Consider the following 25,377-nt stretch of genomic DNA (forward strand, 5'->3'; position numbering starts at 1 on the left):
AGCAACATACAGTGTCACAATGGTGGATACTGTATAGCTTTGCTATAAGGCATTTGGATTTGAGATGAAGATGACACAAACGTACGGATAATCAGCTTGTACTCCATGGTATTTTACAGAAGCAACTATATTTCCAGCCATGCAAATTTAAGTTCACTGATGACTCACAGGTGCTAAAGATTGCGCAGGTGTTTCCTATTGGATTGTTCACACATAAAAGAGCAGCAAGTGTCTAGTCTCTGCGTTAGCCTTTGTTTCCATCTGTCAAGATTACAATCGGAGTCAAGAGGTCTATGTCATCAAGAAAACCAGAGAACTATGGCTGAAAAACAACTCATCTGTAAGCCGAGAGAACAGAAGAATTTATTAAGAAGGATAGAACCGGGTATATCACTGTATGCAGAAGACTTTGAACTACAGGCTCACTTGTCTTTATCGATGTAATGGAGGATGGCAGCAGTAGGATGAATTCAGAAGTGTGCACACAGATTATGTCTGGATATGTACAAAGAGGTTCCTCCGACTTCATTGGCCTGCAGCAGGACAATGACTCCAATGGGAATGACTCCCAATCGATCAATGGGCCTGGCCATTTGAATCCAATCAAGCATGCATTTCACTTGCTGAAGAGGAGACTGAGGACACAGAACCGCCCCCAAAGCAAAGATAAACTGATACCGGTTGCAGTGAAGGCACGGAAATGTATCTCCAATCAAGATACCAAATGTTTGCAGAACAAATACGGTCAGGAAACCACATATACAATCTCATATGCACATCACAACATCTTCTCGTACTCAACCAATCGCATACACAAATTACTACATGGTCTCATACTTAACCTATCACATGCATCCATCACTAATGGAGCTCACAGAATTACGCTCAGCCTCTACCAGCGTACACTTGCTTGTATCTGCTTCTAGGTACTGGAGGGTTTTGAGACTGAATATCCGTGCGCTTTGGTCAAGATGTTGCGCAGATAGTTCGATCTCTGGATGGACAGATGGCAATGTGGGGAAGCGGAAAAGTCAATTTTTTTGTTGTTGGGGTGAACAGCTCCTTTTTTGCAAATGGTAGATATACAGACACATTTTTACTTTCTGTTAATATTCTGTTAATAATAAGCAAAATTATTTCACTTCCGTTTGTAAAAGACGATGCAATTCAGCTTCAGATATATGAACTAAGGACATGCCTGTGTTGGTTTTTGATTAAAACAAACGGATCTTGGTAATGGAATTTGGACCCCACTGTATACTAAATATAGTGCCGTATTGCTGTATTTCAATAAGCGTGCTATTCTTACATTAGTAACACAAAAAACGTTAAAAAAATCAACTTAATAAGTGGATTCAAACCATCTCCTCTCCCCCTTTCCCCAGACAGAGAGCCAGCGTCTGTGTGACACCGGGAGAGATCTGGGAGGGTGGTAACGGTGTGACACCAAGGTCGCAGAAGGGCTGACGCCATTGTCAATGGATACATTTCGGATAATGTACTCCATCTTTTCTTTTCTTTTTAGCTGGAACTAACGGATGTGCACTGAAGCAGAGACAGACACGCGAGAAACTTGAGCAGATCGTGGAGACAACCAAATACGAGCAGTTAGCATAACTGCCATTAATAAAGACATACTATACTCTGCTGATGCCAAGGACACAATACATATTAACAGAGAGAGAGGAGATAGAGAGGGAGATAGAGAGAGAGGGAAAGAGGCAGTGAAAGGTTTCGAAAACACAAAAAAATTAAACTGTTTTTAATGGTGAGCATATACACAAAGTATGCATATTTTATTCAGGAGGGAATCATATTTTATACAAGTTTGAAATTGCTCCATTTTTTGTAAGTAAGAGAAACCATACATAACCTTGACAGAATCAATTATTCAAATGTTTCATTTTAATCAAATTTTGTATTGTTAATTCATGCTAAATTGAATACATATTACCGGTTATTAAAATTGACATTGTTAATAAGGAAATATTTGTATTTTCTTGTTCTTTAGTCTGGCAGATACGGAATTTAAATATATATAGAAGGATAAACTGACAGTGAGGTGATATCATGTTGGCTCTGCTTCCTGCTGCAGGTGTGAAAGAAAATATACATCACGTCTGTATCAGCTTTGCACTTCGCACTTTCATTTCTCTTTTCAGTGTTTCCATATTCATTTAAATTCCCACAGTTTATGTAGTTTGTTTCATGCAAAGTGTCATGGGGCGTGATGAGCATTCAAGATGTGTAGTCTGGACCCTTTCTCTCGAGTGTTTGAACGCGGACGTTACGGTTTGTTAATAAGCTCAGCATGGGAGGCCTTTTCTTTCAAACGCAAAATGGATTCACACCGGGTTGCAATCATCAGCGCGACCCGGTCGGATCACGCCGTCCAGTTATGGCGAAGACACGCAGGACAGGGTTTTCAATGGGAAGTGGTGGGTGATGTGCGCCTGTTGACAATAAAATCAGGCAATAAAATCATGAATTGTGAGAAGTGACCAACCATTGGTTTAATAGCAAGTCACATTCCTGGAATTTAGGTTTAGATTTCTCACACCATACTGTAAAACTGTTCAGGTTCATTGTTCTGTAAAGATATTCAACTGGAGGTAATTATTCAAGCTAACTCAACCGCTGAACAATAAACATATCCGGTGCTAAAACTGAACAAGTAACTAATGTCTACCCACGCACATGTGTCTAGAGTGCCTGTGGTCTAAACCAAGACCTGTCAGAAATAATGAGAGCAGAAAGAAAGACACAAACCAAACAGAAGTGCTAGGGTACATCTGTTCAACACAGTATGCCTCTGACAAAATTGGCCTGTATCCTAGTGGTTAAGGTAAATGACTGGGACAGGCAAGGTTGGTGGTTCGAATCCCGGTGTAGCCACAATAAGATCCGCACAGCCGTTGGGCCCTTGAGCAAGGCCCTTAACCCTGCATTGGTCCAGGGGAGGATTGTCTCCTGCTTAGTCTAATCAACTGTATGTCACTCGGGATAAGAGCATCTGCCAAATGCCAGTAATGTCATGTAATGTAATGTGACACATACCTGAGATATGATTAGACAATGCACAAAATCAGTTGCACTGCCTAGGACTGGTGCCAAACTGAAACAGACCTACAGGGGAGCTGCTGATATTGCATTGGGCTGCTACAGGAAGCAGTCTTGGGGCGGCATTATCCACATAGACGCGTCTGTGTGTTTGAGACCGCTATGCTCTTGGCTAACGGTAACTGACAGTTGTGAGAGAAAGACCGTGGTTCTGAAGTCCCGAAACACCAGAATACACTCTGTTAATCACCTCTGAGGTCCGGGACAAGCAGCCAGCAAGCAGGGATTAGTCATATTTCTATTACAAGCCACCTTAGTCACGGAGTGACAGCTCTATAAATAATGGAGAGAACATGCTCAACCTTAAAATGCAAGAGCTTCTTCTGCAGCAGGTCCTTCAAGTGGTTCCTAATGACTCACTGTCAGACAAATTGCATAAATCAACGGACTATAAATTTGCAATTTATAAAACAATGATACTCTCTTACAAAAGGCTTTTCATTCCAAACTAGCCGAAGCGTATGCAAAGCACCATCTGTGGAACCTCAAGATGTTAATGACATTTGCTCCAAAGCAGAATTCTATGTTTTTATGCGCATTGTTAATAAAATATGATTCATAATTACATTTCCATATTCCACATATAACCACAATGTGTGCAATTGTGTTTGCAGGGGCCGTGTGACCTGAGCTGACCAGTGAGCTGAGTATTTATAGGCTGAAGTGAATATTTTTTAAAATATATATACAGTACTGTGCAGAAGTCTGAGGCACCTAAGACATTTTTGTATTTAATTTTAAAAAGTAACATATTACTGTAAGCCAGTGACTACTTTTTACATAAAAACCTGATCAATGCTGTCTGAGATCAGAAGCAAGGAGCCAACCAAAGTCTGCAGAAGAACTGAGGCAAGTTCTCCAACATGCTTGGAACAACCTCCCTGCTGATTGTCTTAGCCAACGCTGTCCTGCAGTTCTATATCTCAGAGAAGTGATGCAGTTTTAACGCCGAAGGGTGGTCACAAAAAATATTGATTTGATTCAGTTTTTAACCTAAGACCCAAGACTACCTAAGACTTCTGCATAGTACTGTATATATATATATATATACACACATACATATATATATATATATATATATATATATATAGCCAGACAACATGGGTCTGTGCAAGCCCAATTCCCACCCTAATTGGAATGTCAAATAAGCAATTTGCAAGCGCAGTCTTTTTTACACAGGGTCCCACACTGCCACTTCCAGGGCTTAGAGGCAAACACATGGTGCCCCCAGTCCGTTCTGCTCACATCCCACAGCCCACACCAGTCTGTTCTGCTCACATCCCACAGCCCACACCAGTCTGTTCTGCTCACATCCCACAGCCCACAGCTCAGCACAGCGTGGAAATGGAGGAAGACCTTTCAAATGGGGCTTTCGCCATGCCATGCAGTCTGCGGGCACTTGATTGACCAGCAAGGGTCTCTAGAGGGCAAAGAGGCAAAGAAATGTGGCTCCTAACTGAAGGATTTCACCTGTGCGCTGGGAGACACAATCACCAAATCCCTATGGGGTACTAGCCCCAGTCAGCACCTGCATGGTCCTGATTCACTCCGAGGTCGTGGGGCTCACCCATGTACCAAAGCATGGTGCCTTAACTGAAGGGTTGAGTTGGGTTGAGTGGGGACTGAGTGAGTTTGGATGATGAGTTTGGTTGAGTTTGAGTGGGATTGAGTGAGTGGGGTTGAGTTTGAGTGGGGATGAGTGAGTTTGGCTGAGTGAGTCGGGTTGAGTTTGAGTGGGGATGAGTGAGTTTGGTTGAGTTTGAGTAAGGTTGAGTGAGTTTGGTTGAGTTTGAGTGGGGTTGAGTTTGAGTGGGGATGAGTGAGTTTGGTTGAGTTTGAGTGGGGGCTGAGTGAGTTTGGCTGAGTGAGTGGGGTTGAGTTTGGGTGGGGACTGAGTGAGTTTGGTTGAGTTTGAGTGGGGTTGAGTTGAGGGGCTGAGTGAGTGGGGTTGAGTTTGAGTGGGGGCTGAGTGAGTTTGGTTGAGTTTGAGTGGGGTTGAGTTGAGGGGCTGAGTGAGTGGGGTTGAGGGAGTGGGGTTGCGTTTGAGTGTGGATGAGTTTAAGTGGGGATGAGTGAGTTTGGTCGAGTGAGTGGGGCTGAGTTTAAGTGGGGATGAGTGAGTTTGGCTGAATGAGTGGGGTTGAGTTGAGGGGTTGAGGGAGTGGGGTTGAGTTTAAGTGGGGATGAGTGAGTTTGGCTGAATGAGTGGGGTTGAGTTGAGGGGCTGAGTGGGCTGAAACAGCACAGGTATGGGACAGGGAGCCACACTGCTGTGGAGGACGGATAAAGGACAGAGAGATTAGCCTGTGGTTCCACTGACTCATACAAACAGCTGTGTGTCTTTAAAATTACTGCCTCCACATGTCCATGGCCCTAAAGTTTAACACCACGGATTACAGAAACTTCCAGAAAATCAGCAGGGGTTTTAAAATGTGAGAAATGACACCAAAGGCGAGTGGAATCAAACACATTCAGATAGGAGAGCTGTCCTTATCATCAGCAGAATTCAGGTTACCGTCAACAGAACAGAAATCATTTCGCTAACCTTCACCGTGATAATGAACAGCGGTCATCCGTAATCTCAATGACAGGAAGACACACATCTGTGACTCTTATAAACACTGCTTGGGTTATCTCTGTGTGTCACAAAAGTGCAGTACACACATGACTGAAGGCTCTGTGTCTTTCTCAAGAATGAACCACGGGGCCAGAGAGACGTGTCCGTATGGAAACTGCAGTGCAACTTCCTCAGCTGAAACAGAAAGTGTAGCTCTTTCTGGAAGGATGAAGGCCGATTTCCCTGTTTCCCGTAGAGCTCATGTTTAAGAACCAGAACGGGCAGAATATACAGTAACATGTTGCTAAACAACCTGCTTTATGGAAAATAATTTTTCTCATCTGCCCAAAGACTGTGGGTGAGGCACGCACACCACACACCATGGAGACATTTGCGACCTTGGCTCAGGCGGTAAGAGCAGTCGTCTGGCAGTCAGAGGGTTGCCGGTTTGATCCCGCCCTGGGTGTGTCGAAGTGTCCCTGAGCAAGAAACCTAACCACTAAATGCTCCTGATGAGCTGGTCGGTGCCTTGCATGCCAGCCAATTGCCGTGAGTGTGTGTGTGTGTGTGTGAATGAGAAACATCAATTGTACAGCGCTTTGGATAAAGGCGCTACATAAATGCAGACATTTTCCATTTAGAATCAAAACCAAAAACTCTACCCATAATCAGAAATGCAAAACACACACACGTTACGTTAAGGGACCTCCACTCCTGTTTGTGGGTCCTTTGATGGCTGTATAGTCCAATGCGGGATGCACACTGTCTGCCACAGACAGGGCAAGAGAAAGCCTGACCCGATGGGACACGTGCAATCATGGAGGCCTTTCTCCTCTGGCTTCTTGCCAGACGATGTTTAATTCTGTGCTCCTCAGCCAGCTGTGCTCCTTGTTGACAGAGTCCACGCCAGGAGGAGCGATCTACGGCGGCGGCTTCCAAGGAATGGGCCGAAAATCCCCCGACATCTGCGCGAAATCAAAAGCACAAGTTCCCCCCCCACGATCTGAACCCCCAAAACCGGGGGGGGGCAAACTGTGGAGGGCGCGGGGCCGAGCGGGCCAATCACAGGGCAGGGAGAGAAGAGCGACTCTCTCCGCTCCCGTCGCACACGGAGCGCTCAGGCTGAAGGGCTACGAGCGGCTATTTCTGTCTCCCCGTGCCGCGCGCCCCCCCTCCTCCCCGCGCTGCACTGAGACGCCATCACACCCCGCTCCACCGCCTGCCTCACTGCTGCACCAGGTGCAACTGGGGAGAGGAGGAGGAGGGGGGGGAGAGGGGGAGGGAGGGAGGGAGAGAGATGGAGGGAGGAGGAGGGGGGGAGAGAGGGGGAGGGAGGGAGGGAGGAGGGGGAGAGAGAGAGATAGAGGGAGGGAGGAGGGGGGGGGAGAGGGGGAGGGAGGGAGGAGGAGGGGGGGAGAGAGGGAGGGAGGGAGGACAGGGGGGTGAGAGAGAGGGAGGGAGGGAGGAAGAGGGGGGAGAGAGAGAGATGGAGGGAGGGAGAGAGGGAGGAGGACAGGGGGGAGAGAGAGAGATGGATGGATGGAGGGTGGAGGATGGGGGAGAGAAAGAGAGATGGAGGGAGGGAGGGATGGAGGGAGAGGAGGACCGGGGGAGAGAGAGAGAGACGGAGAGAGAGGAGGACAGGGGAGGAGAGAGAGAGAGAGACGGAGGGATGGAGGGAAGGAGGAGGAGGATAAAGACGTGGAGAATAAGAGGGAGAGAGCCAGAGGACAAAGGAGTGAGAGACGGAAGAGAGATGGAAGGAGGGAGAGGAAGGCAGATTTTATAGCGGTGGAGTCATGTTTCGTGTATGTGCGTGGGAGAGAGAGAAACTGTGTTATTTGGGGTGATTTAAGCAGCATCAGTTTTATTGTTCATTCAGTTAAGCCATTAATTCCTATTATTACTACTGCTATTACTTATACGATTACTGGTTATGATACTATTATTATTATTATTATTATTATTATTATTATTATTATTATTATTATTAAGCACTCCAGTTTCATACACAAGTCCTACCTTCACAAACCCTTTTACCTGTTTACAACTGCAGGATTAGCCAGCCACACACCTCTCACCAGACTATGCTCTGCTCTACCTCAGTGGTTCAGTGGTTCATCTCTCTGTCTCTCTCTCTCCGTCTCACTCTCTCTGTCTGTCTGTCTCTCTCTCTCTCTGTCTCACTCTCTCTCTCTCCGTCTCACTCTCTCACGCTCTGTCTCTCTCTCTATCTGTGTCTCTCTCTCGTCTCACTCTCTGTCTGTCTCTCTCTCTCTGTCTCTGTCTCTGTCTGTCTGTCTCTCTCATGCTTATTCAGTTTAATTATTTATTTGATCCACATAATTAACAGCGCAGTCTCACAGCTCCACACATTTTAATGACATCACACTGAGCAGCAGAAGCAGGCAACACCAGCCCCCCCCCCCCCCCCCCCCCTCCCGGCACACATCCGGGAAGAGTAATTATCGCATTAAAGAGAGAGGACGGACAGCACTATGCGACTGCCATTATTACGGTATAGGAGCTCGGCAGTCACGCGTTCATAATTCATCTCCGGAGCTGAATATGCTCGCCCTCACGAGGAACACAGGACCGCATTCAGGGTAACACCAACTCTGATGACAGGGCACTCGTGTGAATACTGATAAGTTGACCTAGTTTTAAAAAAAAAAAGAAGGTTTCCTAAAGAAAGGACTACCGGAATTTTATATTGCTGACAACTAATTTGATTTGACTGCTTCAGTAAAGGCAGCTTAAAATAAATAAGTTCAGCATTTGTTGTAAAACGCATTTGAATTGATGGCCTGTCATGATTTAAGCTCGTTCCACACAAGAGGGGCGAATGGAAAACGTCTCGCTATCAAATCAACAGATCCACTCATCCCATCCAGGGTAAGTCACAAACAAAATTGTCCGATACCATACCTGTGAAATTTGCACAAAACATAAGCAAGTTGAATTAACCTAAGGAAACGAGTTCTGTCAGCGCAATCAGGCGAAACCTTGGCAATGTTTGACCCGAAGCTGTCATTTAAGTCAGATCATCTATTTATAATTCACTAGAGTGGCTTCCGTCACCCCACACAGTAAAAGGTTTGGTGTTAATTTAACTCTAAAAGAGTCTGAGGGCCAGGGATCGCAGGCACTCTACTGGAGTGAAACGTTCTCAATCAAAACCGAGATTAAAACGAATACTTCACTGTGCATCATGGGTAGAGCTCCCGTGCACCGATAATGAGCCAAGTCTCTGAACTCGAGTGGCGCCAGGGCCTTTTTAAAGTTTAAAGTTATGCCTGCTTGTAGACAGACATGTGAAAGACCAACATGGGCGACAGGACCATCACAGCACTCCCTCGCCTAGTGCAGTCTCAGTGTCTTCAGTGCTCAGAATCTATTAAAGACATGGTTCAATTGCGGATGCAAAATGACACACACGCGAAAGGTTAGGGGCATAATCATGCAGAAGGACTTCCCTGCTGGAGATGCTGAGCAGGGCACAGTCTTTCTCTGCAGCCCGTCATTACAGGTGTACGGCAAAGGAAACTATACGTGTCGGTGACAAGCGACTGTGTCCCTGGTGGGTCTATTTATACTACGAGTTAGGGACAGAGGCACACTCGTCTCAGAAGGATCTAGTGCTCTCACCTGCACTCCACACTTGTCACAAATAAAAAAAATGAAATAAGCCACTATACCACAACACCAATATGAACCCTGCAAGCTGCTAGAGAAACGTAAAAAGGCAGAACCTGAAAGCTGGGAGGACAGGAAGTGAGCGGAGGCCTGTCCAGAGTTTTACGCTCTTGAAACAGGAAGCGCTGTGACAGGACGGCCAGCGGCCCGCCAGCGGCACGCCTCTCCGCACAGAAACAACGGTAAAAGTAATGAGGTTAATGAGAGTGAATCACACTCGCCCACGTCACTGCACACAAGGAAACAGAGGAGGAGGAAGAAAGGAGAGAGAGAGAGAGAGAGAGGCAAAACCAGGAAAGACAAAAGGAAAAAAAACGAGAGAGTGGGAAGGAGGGATTGAGGGAAGTCGAGCGAGAGTGAGCGAGCGAAAGAGAGATTGAGACCGAGACAGAGAGAGAGAAACGGGGGGGGGGAAAGGGAAAATAAAGGAGGGGAAAAATGTGGGAGTAAGAGAGAGCAAGAAAGAGCGGAGGGGGGAGGGTGCCCTCCCATGTGACTCAGCCTCCCCGCCGGGTCCCTGATGACGGGGTGGGCGCCTGCCTTCCTCATTTAATGCAAATAGGCGTGCACCACATGCTGATGTGTGTGTGTCATTTGCCCCGCCGTTGCCTTCATTACGTACAGAACCCTTCATCCCTTTCTGAGCGCAGACCAGCGCCGGGATCGCTGTCCGCCCAACTCGAACCCGACGAACCCATCGAACGTCCCTTTGCTAGAGGCGGTGAAACACGAATGCCGGTGTGTGTCAGAGAAACGTGGCTGTTATCCTCATTATGCCACCAGTAGCGGCAGTTGTAGTGGTCTCAGTTTACAGGTGATGAGGACAGTACGGCCAATGGTGACGTGGCCTGAGAGAGGAAGGATTATGCCGGGGTGTTGCCTCGGCACTGGGTGGTAATGATCTGATTGATGTGCTTTGTTCCTTATTCATCGTGCATCGTGCGGCCAGGTTCTCCGGGCTGAAATGCTGCTGACGCGGCTCATTTCAGCAGGGGTAGTGCGACTGTTATCACGGCATCAACTCCCAACACTAAGAATTATGATCATAATTAATAAGCATTCACAAAGGCCATAGCTGTCTACTCAGTCATCTGGAGAAATTAATTACTGTTTGCATTCAGCGAGAGAAGATGGATTTGAAAGGCTGCAGAAGTTGAAAGTGATTTTTATACTGTTTATTTAACCATTAAATTAAACTCTACAATCTCTTTTTTTAACAGATCTGGCCATAATACCACATGCATACACTTACGATTTTCGATAGAACATATACAATGCAACAGCACAGCAGTACATAAATATATCTCATTTGGGCAAGCCGTATGGGTACATATGAATGGAGATGAGATCGTATCGCTGAGCATCAAACGATGGCGTCCAACGTTTTCAGCAGTGCAGAAATTACAGCTCTCTCCGACCACCAGAAACACTCCCCCAGGCAAAACATTGCTCAGAAATGTGCCTCCCACCTCCTTGTACGAAACCTGCAGAATCCAGTTAACCTTTTTAGACACACTGCGTTACCTCTGTCTGTATAAGTACAAGTACAAAAAGGGCACTGCATGTTCTGAGTCCAGTGCTCTGACCACTACACCACACAGGTGGTAAGAAATGTCGTCTGGCAGTCGGAGGGTTGCCGGTTCGATCCCACCCCGCGTGTGTCGAAGTGTCCCTGAGCAAGACACCAACCTGACGAGCTGGTTGGTGCCTTACATGGCATCCAATCGCCGTCGGCGTGTGAGTGTGTGTATGAATGGGTGAATGAGGAGCATCAAATGTACAGCGCTTTGGATGAAGGCGCTATATGAATACCATAACCATTTACTCCACACAGCTGCCATTAGGCCCAGAGTCCAGTGCTCTGACCGCTACCCACCGGTGTCCCGGGATTAACGTCAGCCATGTGCGTCTGCCTTCTGAGTCCCTGCTGCCTGCAAACCACACCCTGCTGCCGGAGGAGCTTACAGAGTCAGCAAGAATCTGGGTCAATCCACTGGGACACATGGCCCTCCTCAGCTGATTCACAGGAAATGAAGGGTCAGCTTTCACTGGCCGGTCACCTGTCACTGACGCCAGCATGCGACTCTTTCTCTTCGGGAGAAGAAATATTTTTTATTGAATACACTTTTTTTTTTTTTTTCCAGAATATGCTGCTCCTGAAACTGCTGTCTAACCAGCTGTGTCTCTGTCGTTTCGAGAGAGAAAGAGAGAGAGAGAGAGAGATCAAGAGAAAAAGAGAGAGATTTGGAGACGGAGAGAGAGCAAGAGAGAGATTTTGTCATATTTTGGGGTTTTAAGTAATATGTGAATGATTAGGCAATATGTTCGATTGTTTGTCAAGCTAAAACAAAACATTTAATCACAAACAACATTTAGTCTGGTCAGAGCAGGGCCTAGTCGAGTACTGCCAGACCTGGGCCCTGGAAGTAAATGTAAATAATAAAATAAAAAATCTATCTACCCCAAAAAAGTTAAGACGCTTTAGGTCTGTCCTATTTTCTGTGCGCTAAGAAAAGACAATGGCAGTCAGTTACAGAACTTTTCTCCACAAACAACCGCAGTACTGCCACAGTATTCCACCGTGACTTTCTGCTGCCCTCACACAAACACACTCACACAAACAGCGTCTAAGATCAGTCAAATGACCTCAGCAAGAGTGTCACTGACTTCACTGCTAGGCAGCCAGCGTAATCATTTTGTCATCAAACATTAGGCCAGCCAAATGGCAGTATCTTAATCACCTTCAGATGTGTTAAATACCTCATTTATATACATATATGAACCGAGAAATCTGCTATACCTGTACTCAGGAAGTGATTGAACTCACTGTCTAATTTCACTGACTAATCAGAAACACCTGTGAAGCCATTTGTCACAAATATTATGGTGCCCTGAAATGGGGGGAATATGTAGAAAAAGTGCTGTAATCTGCACATTAACCACATAGTACAGAGAGCGAAATACAAAAAAATATGTCTCTCACAAACATTTGTGGTGCTCACTGTATTTGGCTGTTTATTTGTTCAGGTATTGTGGACTTGTCTTTGGAGTGTTTGTTGGTTTATTTATGCTTTGTAAAATTAATTTGTGGGTCTGTTTTTTTGTTGTCTACTAATTGTTCAAAAAACAATACAAATGCAAATTGTCTAAAGGTGTATTGTGCATGATTCCTTGCTCCTGTGTTTGTATACAAAAACGTCTACGCCCCATTATCAACCATTGCAGATGCCCATGTGTTGTTATAGCAATGAGCTACTGCACTCTAATATGATTCGTAAGACCTCAGCCTTAGTAGTCTCTTTCTAAGCAGGCCATTTAGCTAGCTATTTATCGGACGTTACTCATGTTTACATTTAGTTACCCAACTTTAGCTAAAGTTTGTGATGACGCTAGCTACTGCTGCTAACACCAGTGTATTTCAGCCTGTAAATGGTAAATGGTTGGCATTTATATAGCGCTTTTAGCCAAAGCGCTGTACAATTGCTGCTTCTCCTTCAGCCATTCACACACACACTCGCACACCAATGGCGAACGGCTGCCATTCAAGGCACCAACCAGCTCGTCAGGAGCATTTGGGGGTTAGGTGTCTTGCTCAGGGACACTTCGACACAGCCTAGGCGGGGCTCGAACCGGCAACCCTCCGACTGCCAGATAACTGCTCTAACCGCCTGAACCTGTTCTAACTGTTAGCCTGCCTGCCTCACAAATACATCAAGTCATTGTCGTTTTTCTTTTTATTGGACATCTCAAGTCTTCTGAAAGTCTGGGAGTCTTTTGGATTTAGGCATGAGCTCCCTACTCAGGAGAATAAATATGCTGGTAGAAAATATCAGCAGCAACACCAGTACTGAGCTATCACAGCCAGCCAGCTGACTTACAAAACTGAATTAATAACACAGCAGCTAAACAATGTTACTGAAAGCTGGCCAGCCACTTGATTAGATAATGGTTAAACGGTAAGAGTTACACAGACACAGGGTGCCAGTGTATCATAGGGATGCCATGCATGTTTGTTTTATAGGTGTTGTGTCAAGGTGAAAATCCGGCATAGAATGCCTTTAAAGATAGCTGTGTTTCTGCCTGGCTATATGGGATGTCTATACGGTAAGATGGCTTTGTTTCTGCCTGGCTATATGGGATGTCTATACGGTAAGATGGCTTTGTTTCTGCCTGGCTATATGGGATGTCTATACGGTAAGATGGCTCTGTTGCTCTAGGCCTCACCCCCTCAATCAACTCCACAGAAATGCCACCAACATTGACTCAGATCTGTTGTTGATCTTTACATCAGCCTCTAAAAGCCTCTCTCTTTCTCTCTCTCTCTCTCTCTCTCTCTCTCTCCCACACAGTCTCTCTGCCTCTCTGTCACATGCACACATACACCAGTAAACATCTATTATTCCTTCAGTCTCCCGCGCTTCCCCTAAAGCCATCCGGCTCCAAAGCCCACCCTGCTATCTCTCCCTCTATCTGTCTCTCTTCCATTCAGTGCCTCTCCTCTCAAATACAACTACGCTTTAAATTCTGTTACGTACACAACATCACTTTACGTAACCCACCCATTAATGTAACACAAACTCTCTTCTCCGCTCTCTATTTCTCCGAAATTCAAAATAAAACACACTTTCACTTGTTAAGCACACAGATGACATAACCCAAACACCCTCCCCCACAAGCAAAATGCAGAAGTAACTTCCTCTCTCCCTCCCTCCCTCCCTCCCTCCCTCCATCCCACATGCTTTCACTCTCTCTCTCTCTCCCACTCTCCCCCGTTGTTAGTATTAAGGCCAGTGGCACTGGGCAGTGGGATTGCTCAATCCTGTTCCAGATTATTTCCTTTGTGTGGTGTCTAATAGAGGCATGAACATTCACTATGACAGCCGGATTAAGGGTCACATGACGTAAAAACAGACACAGGCCGGGGGTGCTGGAGTCCTGGCCGGTGCTTTTACAGGGAGGATAAAGGTGACAGTCACAGGCTGTCTCCTCTAAAGCAGTCGGTCCCGGAGTGCCCCTGCGTACGCCGCTTTCGGTTCCAACCTCAAACCGTATGAATGGCGGCCTGTAGCGTAGTGGTTAAGGTAAAGGACTGGGACCCGCAAGGTTGGCGGTTCTAGTCCTGGAGTGGCCTGTAGCGTAGTGGTGAAGGTAAAGGACTGGGACCCGCAAGGTCGGCGGTTCTAATCCCGGAGCGGCCACAATAAGATCCGCACAGCCGTTGGGCCCTTGAGCAAGGCCCTTAACCCTGCATTGCTCCAGGGGAGGATTGTCTCCTGCTTAGTCTAGTCAACTGTACGTCGCTCTGGATAAGAGCGTCTGCCAAATGGCAATAATGTAAAAACCGCCGTCGAATAATAAACACAAGCTGTTCATCTTTCTTAATTAGCTTTCTTAATCTTTTCATTTTAAGATGCATTATTTACCCTAAACCACATTATGCTAGAATGTCTCTGCAATGACATGAAGAATGAGACGACCACGTTCATACACGTTCACGTTCATTCGCCACCATCTTGTAAGGATTACATAAGAAAAGGTAACAAATAAAAGACTGAAGTGAACTAATAACTAGGTAGCTGAACATGTGTTTAATTTCATTTGTATTTTTTTTTCCGTTAAATGTATCACTACAATGCAGGTTTGCCTGGTTTGCCTGGTTATCACTTGCTTTGCGTTTGAATTCTTCATTATCTTCTAAATGGTTAGGTTTGGTGGCCAGGTGTCAAAACATTCACCAATTAGGAGCCGACTGATTCACTTTGATCAGTTAAAATAATCCAACACTTTACTTGCAAAATGTATGCATTGTTTGCCAAATAGCACAATAAGCACAATATGGACATGGGAAATGTATTATTTATGGTATCCATAGCTCTCTGACAGAATGTGGCTTAAGACGGTAAGTAATCCCTCTGAACAAGAAAAGCACCTAATTAAGAAAAATGGAAAAACCGCTTGTTAAATAGTTGGTTTGCAGTTGGTTGGGATGGACACCGGCATACACAGGGGTACTCCAGGACCGAGTTTGGGGACCGCAGCTCCAGAGCAGCCCGACCCTGGCAGCGTGACCAGCCTGAAAATCGGCCTGGACCGGTCGACCGGCGATCTGCTGCTTCAAAACCGAGCTTTTGAGCCGTTTTCCGTTTTTCAGCCGGGGAGCCTTCGCCGAGCGCTCAAAGCACTGCTCCAGCAGCTCCTCCACAGGAAAGATAAAAAAAATAAACAAGCTGCTAATAGATACAGGGGCCTGTAGGCGCAGTGTGGGCTATGCCCACCCTGACCGGAGGACGGTACCTTCCAAACACCCACGCCCTCCCACCGGCAGCCTGCTGCATACAGCAGCCACAGATCTGCATGTACACTCAGAAAATGGATGGCTGGATTCACTTAATGCAATTACGGACAGCGGTGGAGAATCGGGCTATCGCAGCGGGAGCAGGAAAGAGTCATGTGACATCAGCAGCATGGCATCAGCCCTATGACATCAGCCCTATGACATCAGCCCTACGACATCAGAAGAGTGACAACGCCTTTGGGTACAGCCGCTGAGGGCAGACAGACCTGGAGAGACACATGCCCATATGCAGGTCCAATGCTGAGACAGCCCACACAAAGAAAGCATTTATGTTGCACAACACCAGGCGGGAACACGCCGGCCCCCAGAGTTAAGAGCGCTGACTCTTCCCAGCGAGAGTGACATTAAACAGCACATGGGTTCGGGCACCATGCTGGTAGCATGCGGAACTGAAGTGGACAGAAAGCCACCTCCCCCCATTTCTATTCCCAAATTTGGAAGAGAGAGAGAGAGAGAGAGAGAGAGAGGGAGAAGGTGTGTGAGAGAGAGGAAGGAACAGAGGGAGAGGGAGGGAGGGGGTGTGAGAGAGAGAGAGAGAGAGAGAGAGAGAGAGGGTGTGTGTGAGAGAGAGAGAGAGAGAGAGAGAGAGAGAGAGAGTGCACAGAAAGCAATTGGCAGCCAATCAACTCAATCCCTCTCAGACACCTTGCCGGTGAACACATAAGCACAATGAAGGTGGTGTAAACCTAGCAGTGAATAATCAAAATATCTGATAATTAACCAAATAATAACCTAAAAACAAAACCGTGTTCTCATGTTATTCAGCCATAACATGAGAAAAAACTAAACAACTATAAAGCCAGACAGCCATAAAAAGAGTAATTGGGCCTTGCTTATTGTCAGGCACCAGCACAACACAGAAACACACTCTACAACCAAGAAAGAACAGCACATTAAGAACAAACGCGGCACTATTGAAGAATCCATTGATTCTATCACTTTCTGGCACAACTGGAACACATTACAAAAAAATATTTATATGATGAATTGCCTATTCAAAATGGAGACATATGGCAAAGCCATTTTGAAAAATGATACAAGAAAAACGGCACTAAGCTGAGTGCAGAAGCAAATTTATGTGAGAAATAGGAAATGGACCATAAAATATCACAAAAAGGTCCTACAACCCAGAAAGAGTCTGCAGTGCAGACAACATTGCAGATGACAAAACACATCAATTATAAATTATAAATTAGCTATCCTAAAACTCTTCAACTTGGTTCTGAGCGCTGGCTGGAGAGGACCCATAACATGCTCATATAAAAGTGGAGACACATGGAGACAGATTGGACCCAGATTGGACCCAGATTGGACACAAATTGTACTCAAATATTATAGATGTACTTGTGTGACCAGTCATCTGGGGAAGGTACTCTATGTTATATTACAGAAAATACATATGCATGTCCTTATGGAGCACAATCTCTTCACAAATGATCAAACATGGCATCATATTTTAACCCTACACAGCCTAATTGGCAAATATGCTCAATAAAAATATACCCTGAATTCAAAACTAAATGCCCACTGAAAGCTCCCCTATTTATAAGGGGAACATAGAAAATGAATTAAAAATAACGGCAAATTATGTTTCAGCTTTGCAGAGGGACAACCTGTGAGCATATTTCAGTTGGCCAATATGTCTGTACACTGTATATCTAGATTCAGGTTTATGTGTTCAATTGTATGTTTTTATCTGGTGTTTTCTGTGCATTGATGACATAACATCCCTCTCGTCATGCTAGTAAAGCATCTTTGAATTTGAATTTCAGAGAGACATCCATCGATCCATCCATTATCTGTACCCGCTTATCCTGAACAGGGTCGCAGTGGGGGCTGGAGCCTATCCCAGCATACATTGGGCGAAAGGCAGGAATACACCCTGGACAGGTCGCCAGTCCATCGCAGTGAGAGAGAGATGACACAATCAAATGCATACTGTAATGATCCATACTGTAATCAGAAACGCTGGCACTTATGGTGACAGGTGTCATTCACCCTTTCTCTACAGCTGCTGTTTGAGAAGAAAGCGTAGTAATCTGCCTGGCATGGCCACTGGGGCTAATCACCTGATGCTACAGTTTCAAATCTCATCTCTCTCCAACTACAGGTCCTCTATCAGCCTCACAATGCGTTCTGCCACTGGTGTGGGTGTTTATCAGCGAGACTGAGCTCTGTCTAAAGCTGATGGATTAGATAATGTAATCAGGACTCTGATACTCATCTGCACTGATAAACACACTCTCACTGTCTCACACACCGCCTCTCTCAGAGTCACACACACACACTCTCACTGCCTCTCACACACACACAGACACTCTCACTGTGTCACACACACACTCACACACTGTGTCACACACACACACTCTCACTGTGTCTCACACACACACTCACACACTGTGTCACACACACACTCTCACTGTGTCTCACACACACACACACACACACACACACACACACTCTCTCACTGTGTCTCACACACACACACACTGTGTCACACACACACACTCTCACTGTGTCTCACACACACACTCACACACTGTGTTTTTATCTGTTCTTTTCTGTGCATTGATGACATAACATCCCTCTCGTCATGCTAGTAAAGCATTTTTGAATTTGAATTTCAGAGAGACATCCATCCATCCATCCATTATCTTAACCCGCTTATCCTGAACAGGGTCGCAGGGGGGCTGGAGCCTATCCCAGCATACATTGGGCGAAAGGCAGGAATACACCCTGGACAGGTCGCCAGTCCATCGCAGTGAGAGAGAGAGAGATGACACAATCCAATGCATACTGTAATGATCCATACTGTAATGATCCATACTGTAATCAGAAACGAGTCTGAGTCTCACTGAGTCACTGAGTCTCACACACACACCCTCTCACTGTGTCTCACACACACACACACACTCACACACTGTGTCTCACACACACCCTCTCACTGTGTCTCACACACACTCTCACACTGTGTCTCACACACACCCTCTCACTGTGTCTCACACACACTCTCACACTGTGTCTCACACACACCCTCTCACTGTGTCTCACACACACACACACACACACACTCACACACTGTGTCTCACACACACCCTCTCACTGTGTCTCACACACACACTGTGTCTCACACACACTCTCACACTGTGTCACACACACACACACACACACTCACACACTGTGTCTCACACACACCCTCTCACTGTGTCTCACACACACTGTGTCTCACACACACTCTCACACTGTGTCTCACACACACACACACACCCTCTCACTGTGTCTCACACACACTCTCACACTGTCTCACACACACACACACACACACACACACTGTGTCTCACACACACACACTCACACACTGTGTCTCACAAACACACTCTCACTGTGTCTCACACACACTCTCACACTGTGTCTCACACACACCCTCTCACTGTGTCTCACACACACACACTCTCACACTGTGTCTCACACACACTCTCACACTGTGTCTCACACACACACACACACACACACTGAGTCTCACACACACACACCCTCTCACTGTGTCTCACACATACACACACACACACACACTGAGTCTCACACACACACCCTCTCACTGTGTCTCACACACACACACACACTCACACACTGTGTCTCACACACACCCTCTCACTGTGTCTCACACACACCCTCTCACTGTGTCTCACACACACACACACACTCACACACTGTGTCACACACACACCCTCTCACTGTGTCTCACACACACTCTCACACTGTGTCACACACACACCCTCTCACTGTGTCTCACACACACTCTCACACTGTGTCTCACACACACACACACTCACACACTGTGTCTCACACACACACTGTGCAGTTGCCTTAGAATAGAAAAGCGGGGCCAATTAGCGAAGGTAATCCCAGCTGGGCCGATATACCGTATAACAGCATGACCTCGAGGGTGACTTTGTTTTCATACGCCTATTTTACAAGCCTATAAACTGTTTATTAGATAACGTTTGAGACACAACAGACTACAATATAGAATTACATAAAATACAGTCAGAAAATAAAATCATTTTTTTCAACAATGTATGAAATTGGAGTGTAAACACAGCGGAGTGAAACATCACAGCCTCGCTCCACACGCAGTAAAACGCTCCGGTGCTGTTGTCATGTATATCAGCGCTCATGCAGTTCCTCTTGTCCAATCAAATTACCGGACCGACACTAACAGTTGTAAAACAACAATCAGTACAATATCTACACGCCGTAGCATTCTCATAATTCTATAAGTTCGGCAAGTCTACAACATGCACATAATTGTAAAAATAAAAAACCCCACAGCGTCCTTAACATCTATACTGCGGATCCAGTCAGCAGACAACGCCCACAAACATGTCATAGCCTCTCCAGGCTCAACCACCGAGGGGGAAGGTTTGGCAGAGTCTCCATCGGAAATTAACGAAGCGGTCGGTCAGAAGTCTTTAAATGAGCACAAAATGTAGCCGTACATTCAAATCATAGCGATTCTATAAATACCAGAAAGCTGCTCTGTGGCTTACCACACAGGAAGCTGGTTTAACCCCTTTTATTTCCTTGCCAAAACACCTCTGCTTGCCTTTAAATAAAACGAATGAATGCAATTTGCTGACATCATTCTTTATTAAAATACTAAAATAGCGATAATCTAGATTGCTTTCCCCCATCAGAAGGCTGCACCTACATGCTGCTATGACGCGCTGCCAACTGGATCTATGATAGTTCATAACATCTCCATAATTCTATGACATTGAATCAATTTCACAACATCCACACAATTCCATAGCGTCCATGTTATTCCACAATATACCCCTGATTGTATAGAATGAACATTATTCTGTTATATCCAGATTCAAATCCACACAATTCCATATTGTCCATGTAATTCAACAATATACCCGATTCTATAGAATTTAAATTATTATGTTATATCCAGATTGAAATCCACACAATTCCATATCATCCATGTTATTCCTTATTCTATAGAATGAAAATTATGTTAAATCCAGATTTAAATCCACGCAATTCCATATCATCCATGTTATTCAACAATATACCCGATTCTATAGAATTTAAATTATTATGTTATATCCAGATTGAAATCCACACAATTCCATATCATCCATGTTATTCAACAATGTACCCGATGCTATAGAATGAACATTATTCTGTTATATCCAGATTTACATCCACATAATACCACAGCATCCATGTTATTCCTGATTCTATAGAATTAACATTATTCTGTTATGTTCAGAATGAGTATCTTGAATGACATCCACACAATATCACAGTGTAAGTATGATCAGTGTTGGGTTAGGGTAGATGTTGGGTTAGGGTAGATGTTGGTGAGAAGCTTCCTCACACGGCTCTGCCTCTCCATATTTCCAGGCCTGGATCTTCCTCTTGCTCTCAGCCTTCCCTTCTCTGAGTGCACCTCACATCTGAGTGGCTCAGGCGGTAAGTGCAGTCATCTCATTGGCTCAGGCAGTAAGAGCAGTCATCTCATTGGCTCAGGCAGTAAGAGCAGTCATCTCATTGGCTCGGGCAGTAAGAGCAGTCGTCTCATTGGCTCAGGTGGTAAGAGCAGTCGTCTGGCAGTCGGAGGGTTGCCAGTTCGATCCTGCCCTGGGTGTGTCAAAGTGTCCCTGAGCAAGACACCTAACCCCCAAATGCTCCTGACGAGCTGGTCGGTGCCTTGTATGGCAGCCAATCGCCGTTGGTACATGAATGGGTGAATGAGAAGCATCAATTGTACAGTGCTTTGGATAAAGGCGCTATGTAAATGCCAACCATTTACCAATAAAACACAAGGCAGATATGAGAACAGACCAGGTTATTTATATGAATCGCAAACAAAATGACTGCTTCGCTCTTTCAATTTCTCTCTCTCCCTCTCTCTCTCTCTCTCTCTCTCTCTCTCTCTCTCTCTCTCTCCTCTCTCTTTCTTGCTCAGTAGTGATCAGAGCTTGTCTCGGCTTGCAGAATGAACAGGAGCAGAACCGAACTGAGCTGTGTGAGGCAGGGAAAAGTGTATTTATACCGCGGCTGAATATATCGGCCCGTTCCAGAAAGAAACACGTTCTGGAGCCAATTTACACATTCTGCACTTGTCTCCTCCGGGCTCCCGTGCCTCTCTTCTGAGAGGAGACCGCCGAGTGATTTTTTACAGAACAACGCAGCAGCAGCTCTGCCAATTTCTAGAACCTGCAGAGGTCTGCCAGTCGTTCTTTCCATTTCAAACCAATTCTTATCTCCCATGTATTTCACACACACAGCACCCCCCCCCCCCACCCCCCACCCCCCCAAATTGGAAAGACTCAACTGCTATGAAGTTGTGACACATTAAAGTCGTAATAGGTTCGGAGGTTTTGAAAGCCCTGGGGCTTCAGATAGGGCAGAGTGCAAAGGGGCAGCCAAGCAAGGCGCAATCACCACGGAGAGTCCTATACAAACCTCTTCCCTCACAGATCTGACCAGCGGAGCCTGACTAATGATATTACAGTAGTATTGTCTCCGGCAGCTTTCACTTTTGGGGTAAAAAATTTGCACATTAAACTTCCTTCCGAGCGTTCAGGAAAGGATGCTATTACTGTCAAGCTCTCCACCGGGCCACATTTCCATAATTAGAGTTGACACGGGGGGGGTGCTCGATCGACCACAAACGCACAGAGCCTTAATAAGCCGCTGTCTGGAAGGCACTGCGTTTCCCGTCAGCCGTGTGTGGGGGCCCCCCCCCCCGTGTGTGGGGGCCCCCCCCGTCACCTGCTCCCGGCCCCCGAGGGCCCGGAACTTTCCGCCAGGCCATTAAGAGTCTCCCGATCTCCGCTGCACCGTGCCGGCATCACTGCACACACCGCTGAGCTCCCGCGCGCCCACGCTCCCCCTCACGCCCGCTGGGCACGCGGCCAGCGCCTTCCACTACCCACAATGCACCGCACGTGCGAACTCGCTCGCTCCCTCTCTCTCCCTCTCTTTCTCTCTCACACTCCCCCCTCTCTCTCTCTCTCACTCCCCCCTCTCACTCTCTCTCCCTCTCTCTATCTCTCACACTCCCTCTCTCTCTCTCTCACTCCCCCCCTCTCTCTCCCTCTCTCTATCTCCCTCTCGCTCTCTCTCACACTGCCCCTCTCTCTCTCTCTCCCCCCCTCTCTCTCTCTCTCTCTCCCTCTCGCTCTCTCTCTAACTCTCAGTTCAATTCAATTCAGCTGAAGTATGCTTAATTGGTATGACATATTGCGCTATATTGCCAAAACTTTATGTAAACATACCTATATAAACATTAAACACTAGAAACTACAAAATGGTACATCTTTAAGTAATAAACATAAGCAAAAGTAAAATGAATGTAAATATCGAAAAAATACAGGTATGCAAACATTTTTTAAATGTTTCTCTTTTTTACTGGTGTCTCAGGAGATTCTCTCTCTCTCTCTGCATGGGGTTCGTGTTTGGGTTTCACAACAATAATTAAGATCTCCGTTCATAATTATTTAATTTCCCCCATCATTTCTGTGTTTTGACAGCCGTGCATGTATCCCTGGTAAAAACATGTAGATGCTTAAAAAAAATGAAACCAGAATAATTGGCTGATACATACTAGCCCTGCTGGACATGAGCTGGGATCCTGGCAGCAGTGAGATCTTCACAGACTCGATAAACCCACGGTGTAACCTGTACATTCTTAACACCCTCTCTGCTTCACTAAAGGCGCTTTATAGAATGTGTAGTAGTCGTCTTCCCACTGCCTGTGTTTCTGCCTCAGTGAATCTGTGGTAGAGCAGCAAACAAAATGGCTCCAGGCAGGAAACAGGTGGTGTGGATGCGGATTCAAACAGTCCTGTTCACACTAATCAGACAACAGCCTGTGCGAAGCCTGGCCCATCACTCCTACTCAAAGCCCCCCCCCCCCCCTCACCCATAGTCAAAGCCCCCCCCCTCACCCCTACTCAAAGCCCCTCCCTCACCCCTAGTCAAAGCCCCGCCCCTCTACCTTACTCAAAGCCCCGCCCCTCTAACTTACTCAAAGCCCCCCCCTCACCCCTACTCAAAGCCCCGCCCCTCTACCTTACTCAAAGCCCCGCCCCTCTACCTTACTCAAAGCCCCGCCCCTCTACCTTACTCAAAGCCCCGCCCCTCTACCTTACTCAAAGCCCCGCTCCTCACCCCTACTCAAAGCCCCGCCCCTCACTTCTATTCAAAGCCCCGCCCCTCACCCCTACTCAAAGCCCCGCCCCTCACTCCAATCAAAGTCCCGCCCCTCAATCCCACTCAACGCTGGCTCGATTATCTCAGCAATGGCTTTACTTACACCAACAACCTTTGTACTGAAACACACACATTTCTCAGGCCAAGAAATAAGACGCCATACTCACAAAACGTATCTTATAGTGGGGATAACTGCTGGATTAAAAAGCAAACGAACCGTGAAAGAGCAGGGCAAACGCGGGGAGCGAAGCTGTGTCCGTGCACGGACAGCGGGCCTTACCTCCACCAGGTGGGGCGTGGGGTTGAATCCGCAGAGGTTGCACACCTGCGTGTGGCACTGGGTGCAGGAGTTGTAGTTGGGCGGCTCCGCGCCGCCCACGTTCAGGGCCGTCTTGCACAGCGGGCAGCAGGCGGCCTTGGGGCCGGGTCCCGGGCGGGCCTGGTGCTGCGGGGGCGTGGCCTGTTTGTGCGGGGGCGGGGTTTGTTGGTTCTGGGGCGGGGGCTGTTGTTGATGCGGGGGCGGGCCCCCCCCCGCTCTGCCCGCGGGGCCCGGGGCCTTCCCGGCGGCGGAGGGGGCCGGCTTGCCCGGCGACGGGGGCGGGGCCGTGCCCGGGGCGGGGTCCACGGATATCAGCGTGCTGGCCTGGTTGAGCAGGGAGGCGCCGAAGCCGAACAGCTTCCCGAACGGCTGGTCCTGGGGCGGCGGGAGCTGGCGGGACGGGGAGCTCCCCGCGCTGCGCGTGTGGTCCTGCCTGCTGGGGGCGGGCCGGGACAGGTCCGGCTGAGACGGGGCCTTGGCCAGGCCCGGGAGAGCGCCCCCCGCAGGCTGGGGCAGGCGCTGGTCAGGCCGCGCGTGTGCGGCTCCGCCCGCCGGCCCGGCCTGCCTCTGAGGTCCTGGCGAGGCGTGGGGAGGGGCTTTCGCTGCGGGTGTGGCCTGGGCGGGGCCGGGGCCAGGGGCCGGGGCGGGGGCCGGGGCAGCAGGCTGGGCAGCAGGTTGGGCAGGCGGCTGGCTCTGGGGCTCTGGTTTGGCGTGGTGAGAGGGAGAGTGGATCTGCTGCTGGCTCTTGGAGCGCGGCGTGGGCGTGGTCATGTCCATCCCCAGAGCTCTCTGCATCTGGCAGTTCAAGCACAGCCACTCCTGCACCTGAGACAGAGAAACAGCCCTGTTATAGACACACACCTGCAGCACACACACATATATACATACACACACACTGACACAGACACATACATACACATACACACACACACACACTCACACACATACACACACACATACACACACACACACACACACATACACTCACACACACACTCACACATTCACACACACACAGACATACACACTCACACACACTCACACACACACTCACACACACACACACGTACATATACACACACACTGACACAGACA

The 25,377-nt window shown here is 47.2% G+C and overlaps 1 protein-coding gene across 1 annotated transcript in view; it reads right to left on the reverse strand.

The window, feature by feature from the left end:
* The window catches only part of LOC133110064 (protein bassoon-like), a 74,033-nt gene that overhangs the window by 24,022 nt on the left and 24,634 nt on the right, over positions 1 to 25,377 (reverse strand). Inside the window, exon 4 of the mRNA XM_061219932.1 lies at positions 24,244 to 25,107. Coding sequence (XP_061075916.1) covers positions 24,244 to 25,107 — 864 coding nt within the window. The remainder of the gene's footprint in view (positions 1 to 24,243; positions 25,108 to 25,377) is intronic.

This window comes from Conger conger, chromosome 14, assembly GCF_963514075.1.
Source record: "Conger conger chromosome 14, fConCon1.1, whole genome shotgun sequence".
In the NCBI taxonomy this organism is placed as follows: domain Eukaryota; kingdom Metazoa; phylum Chordata; class Actinopteri; order Anguilliformes; family Congridae; genus Conger; species Conger conger.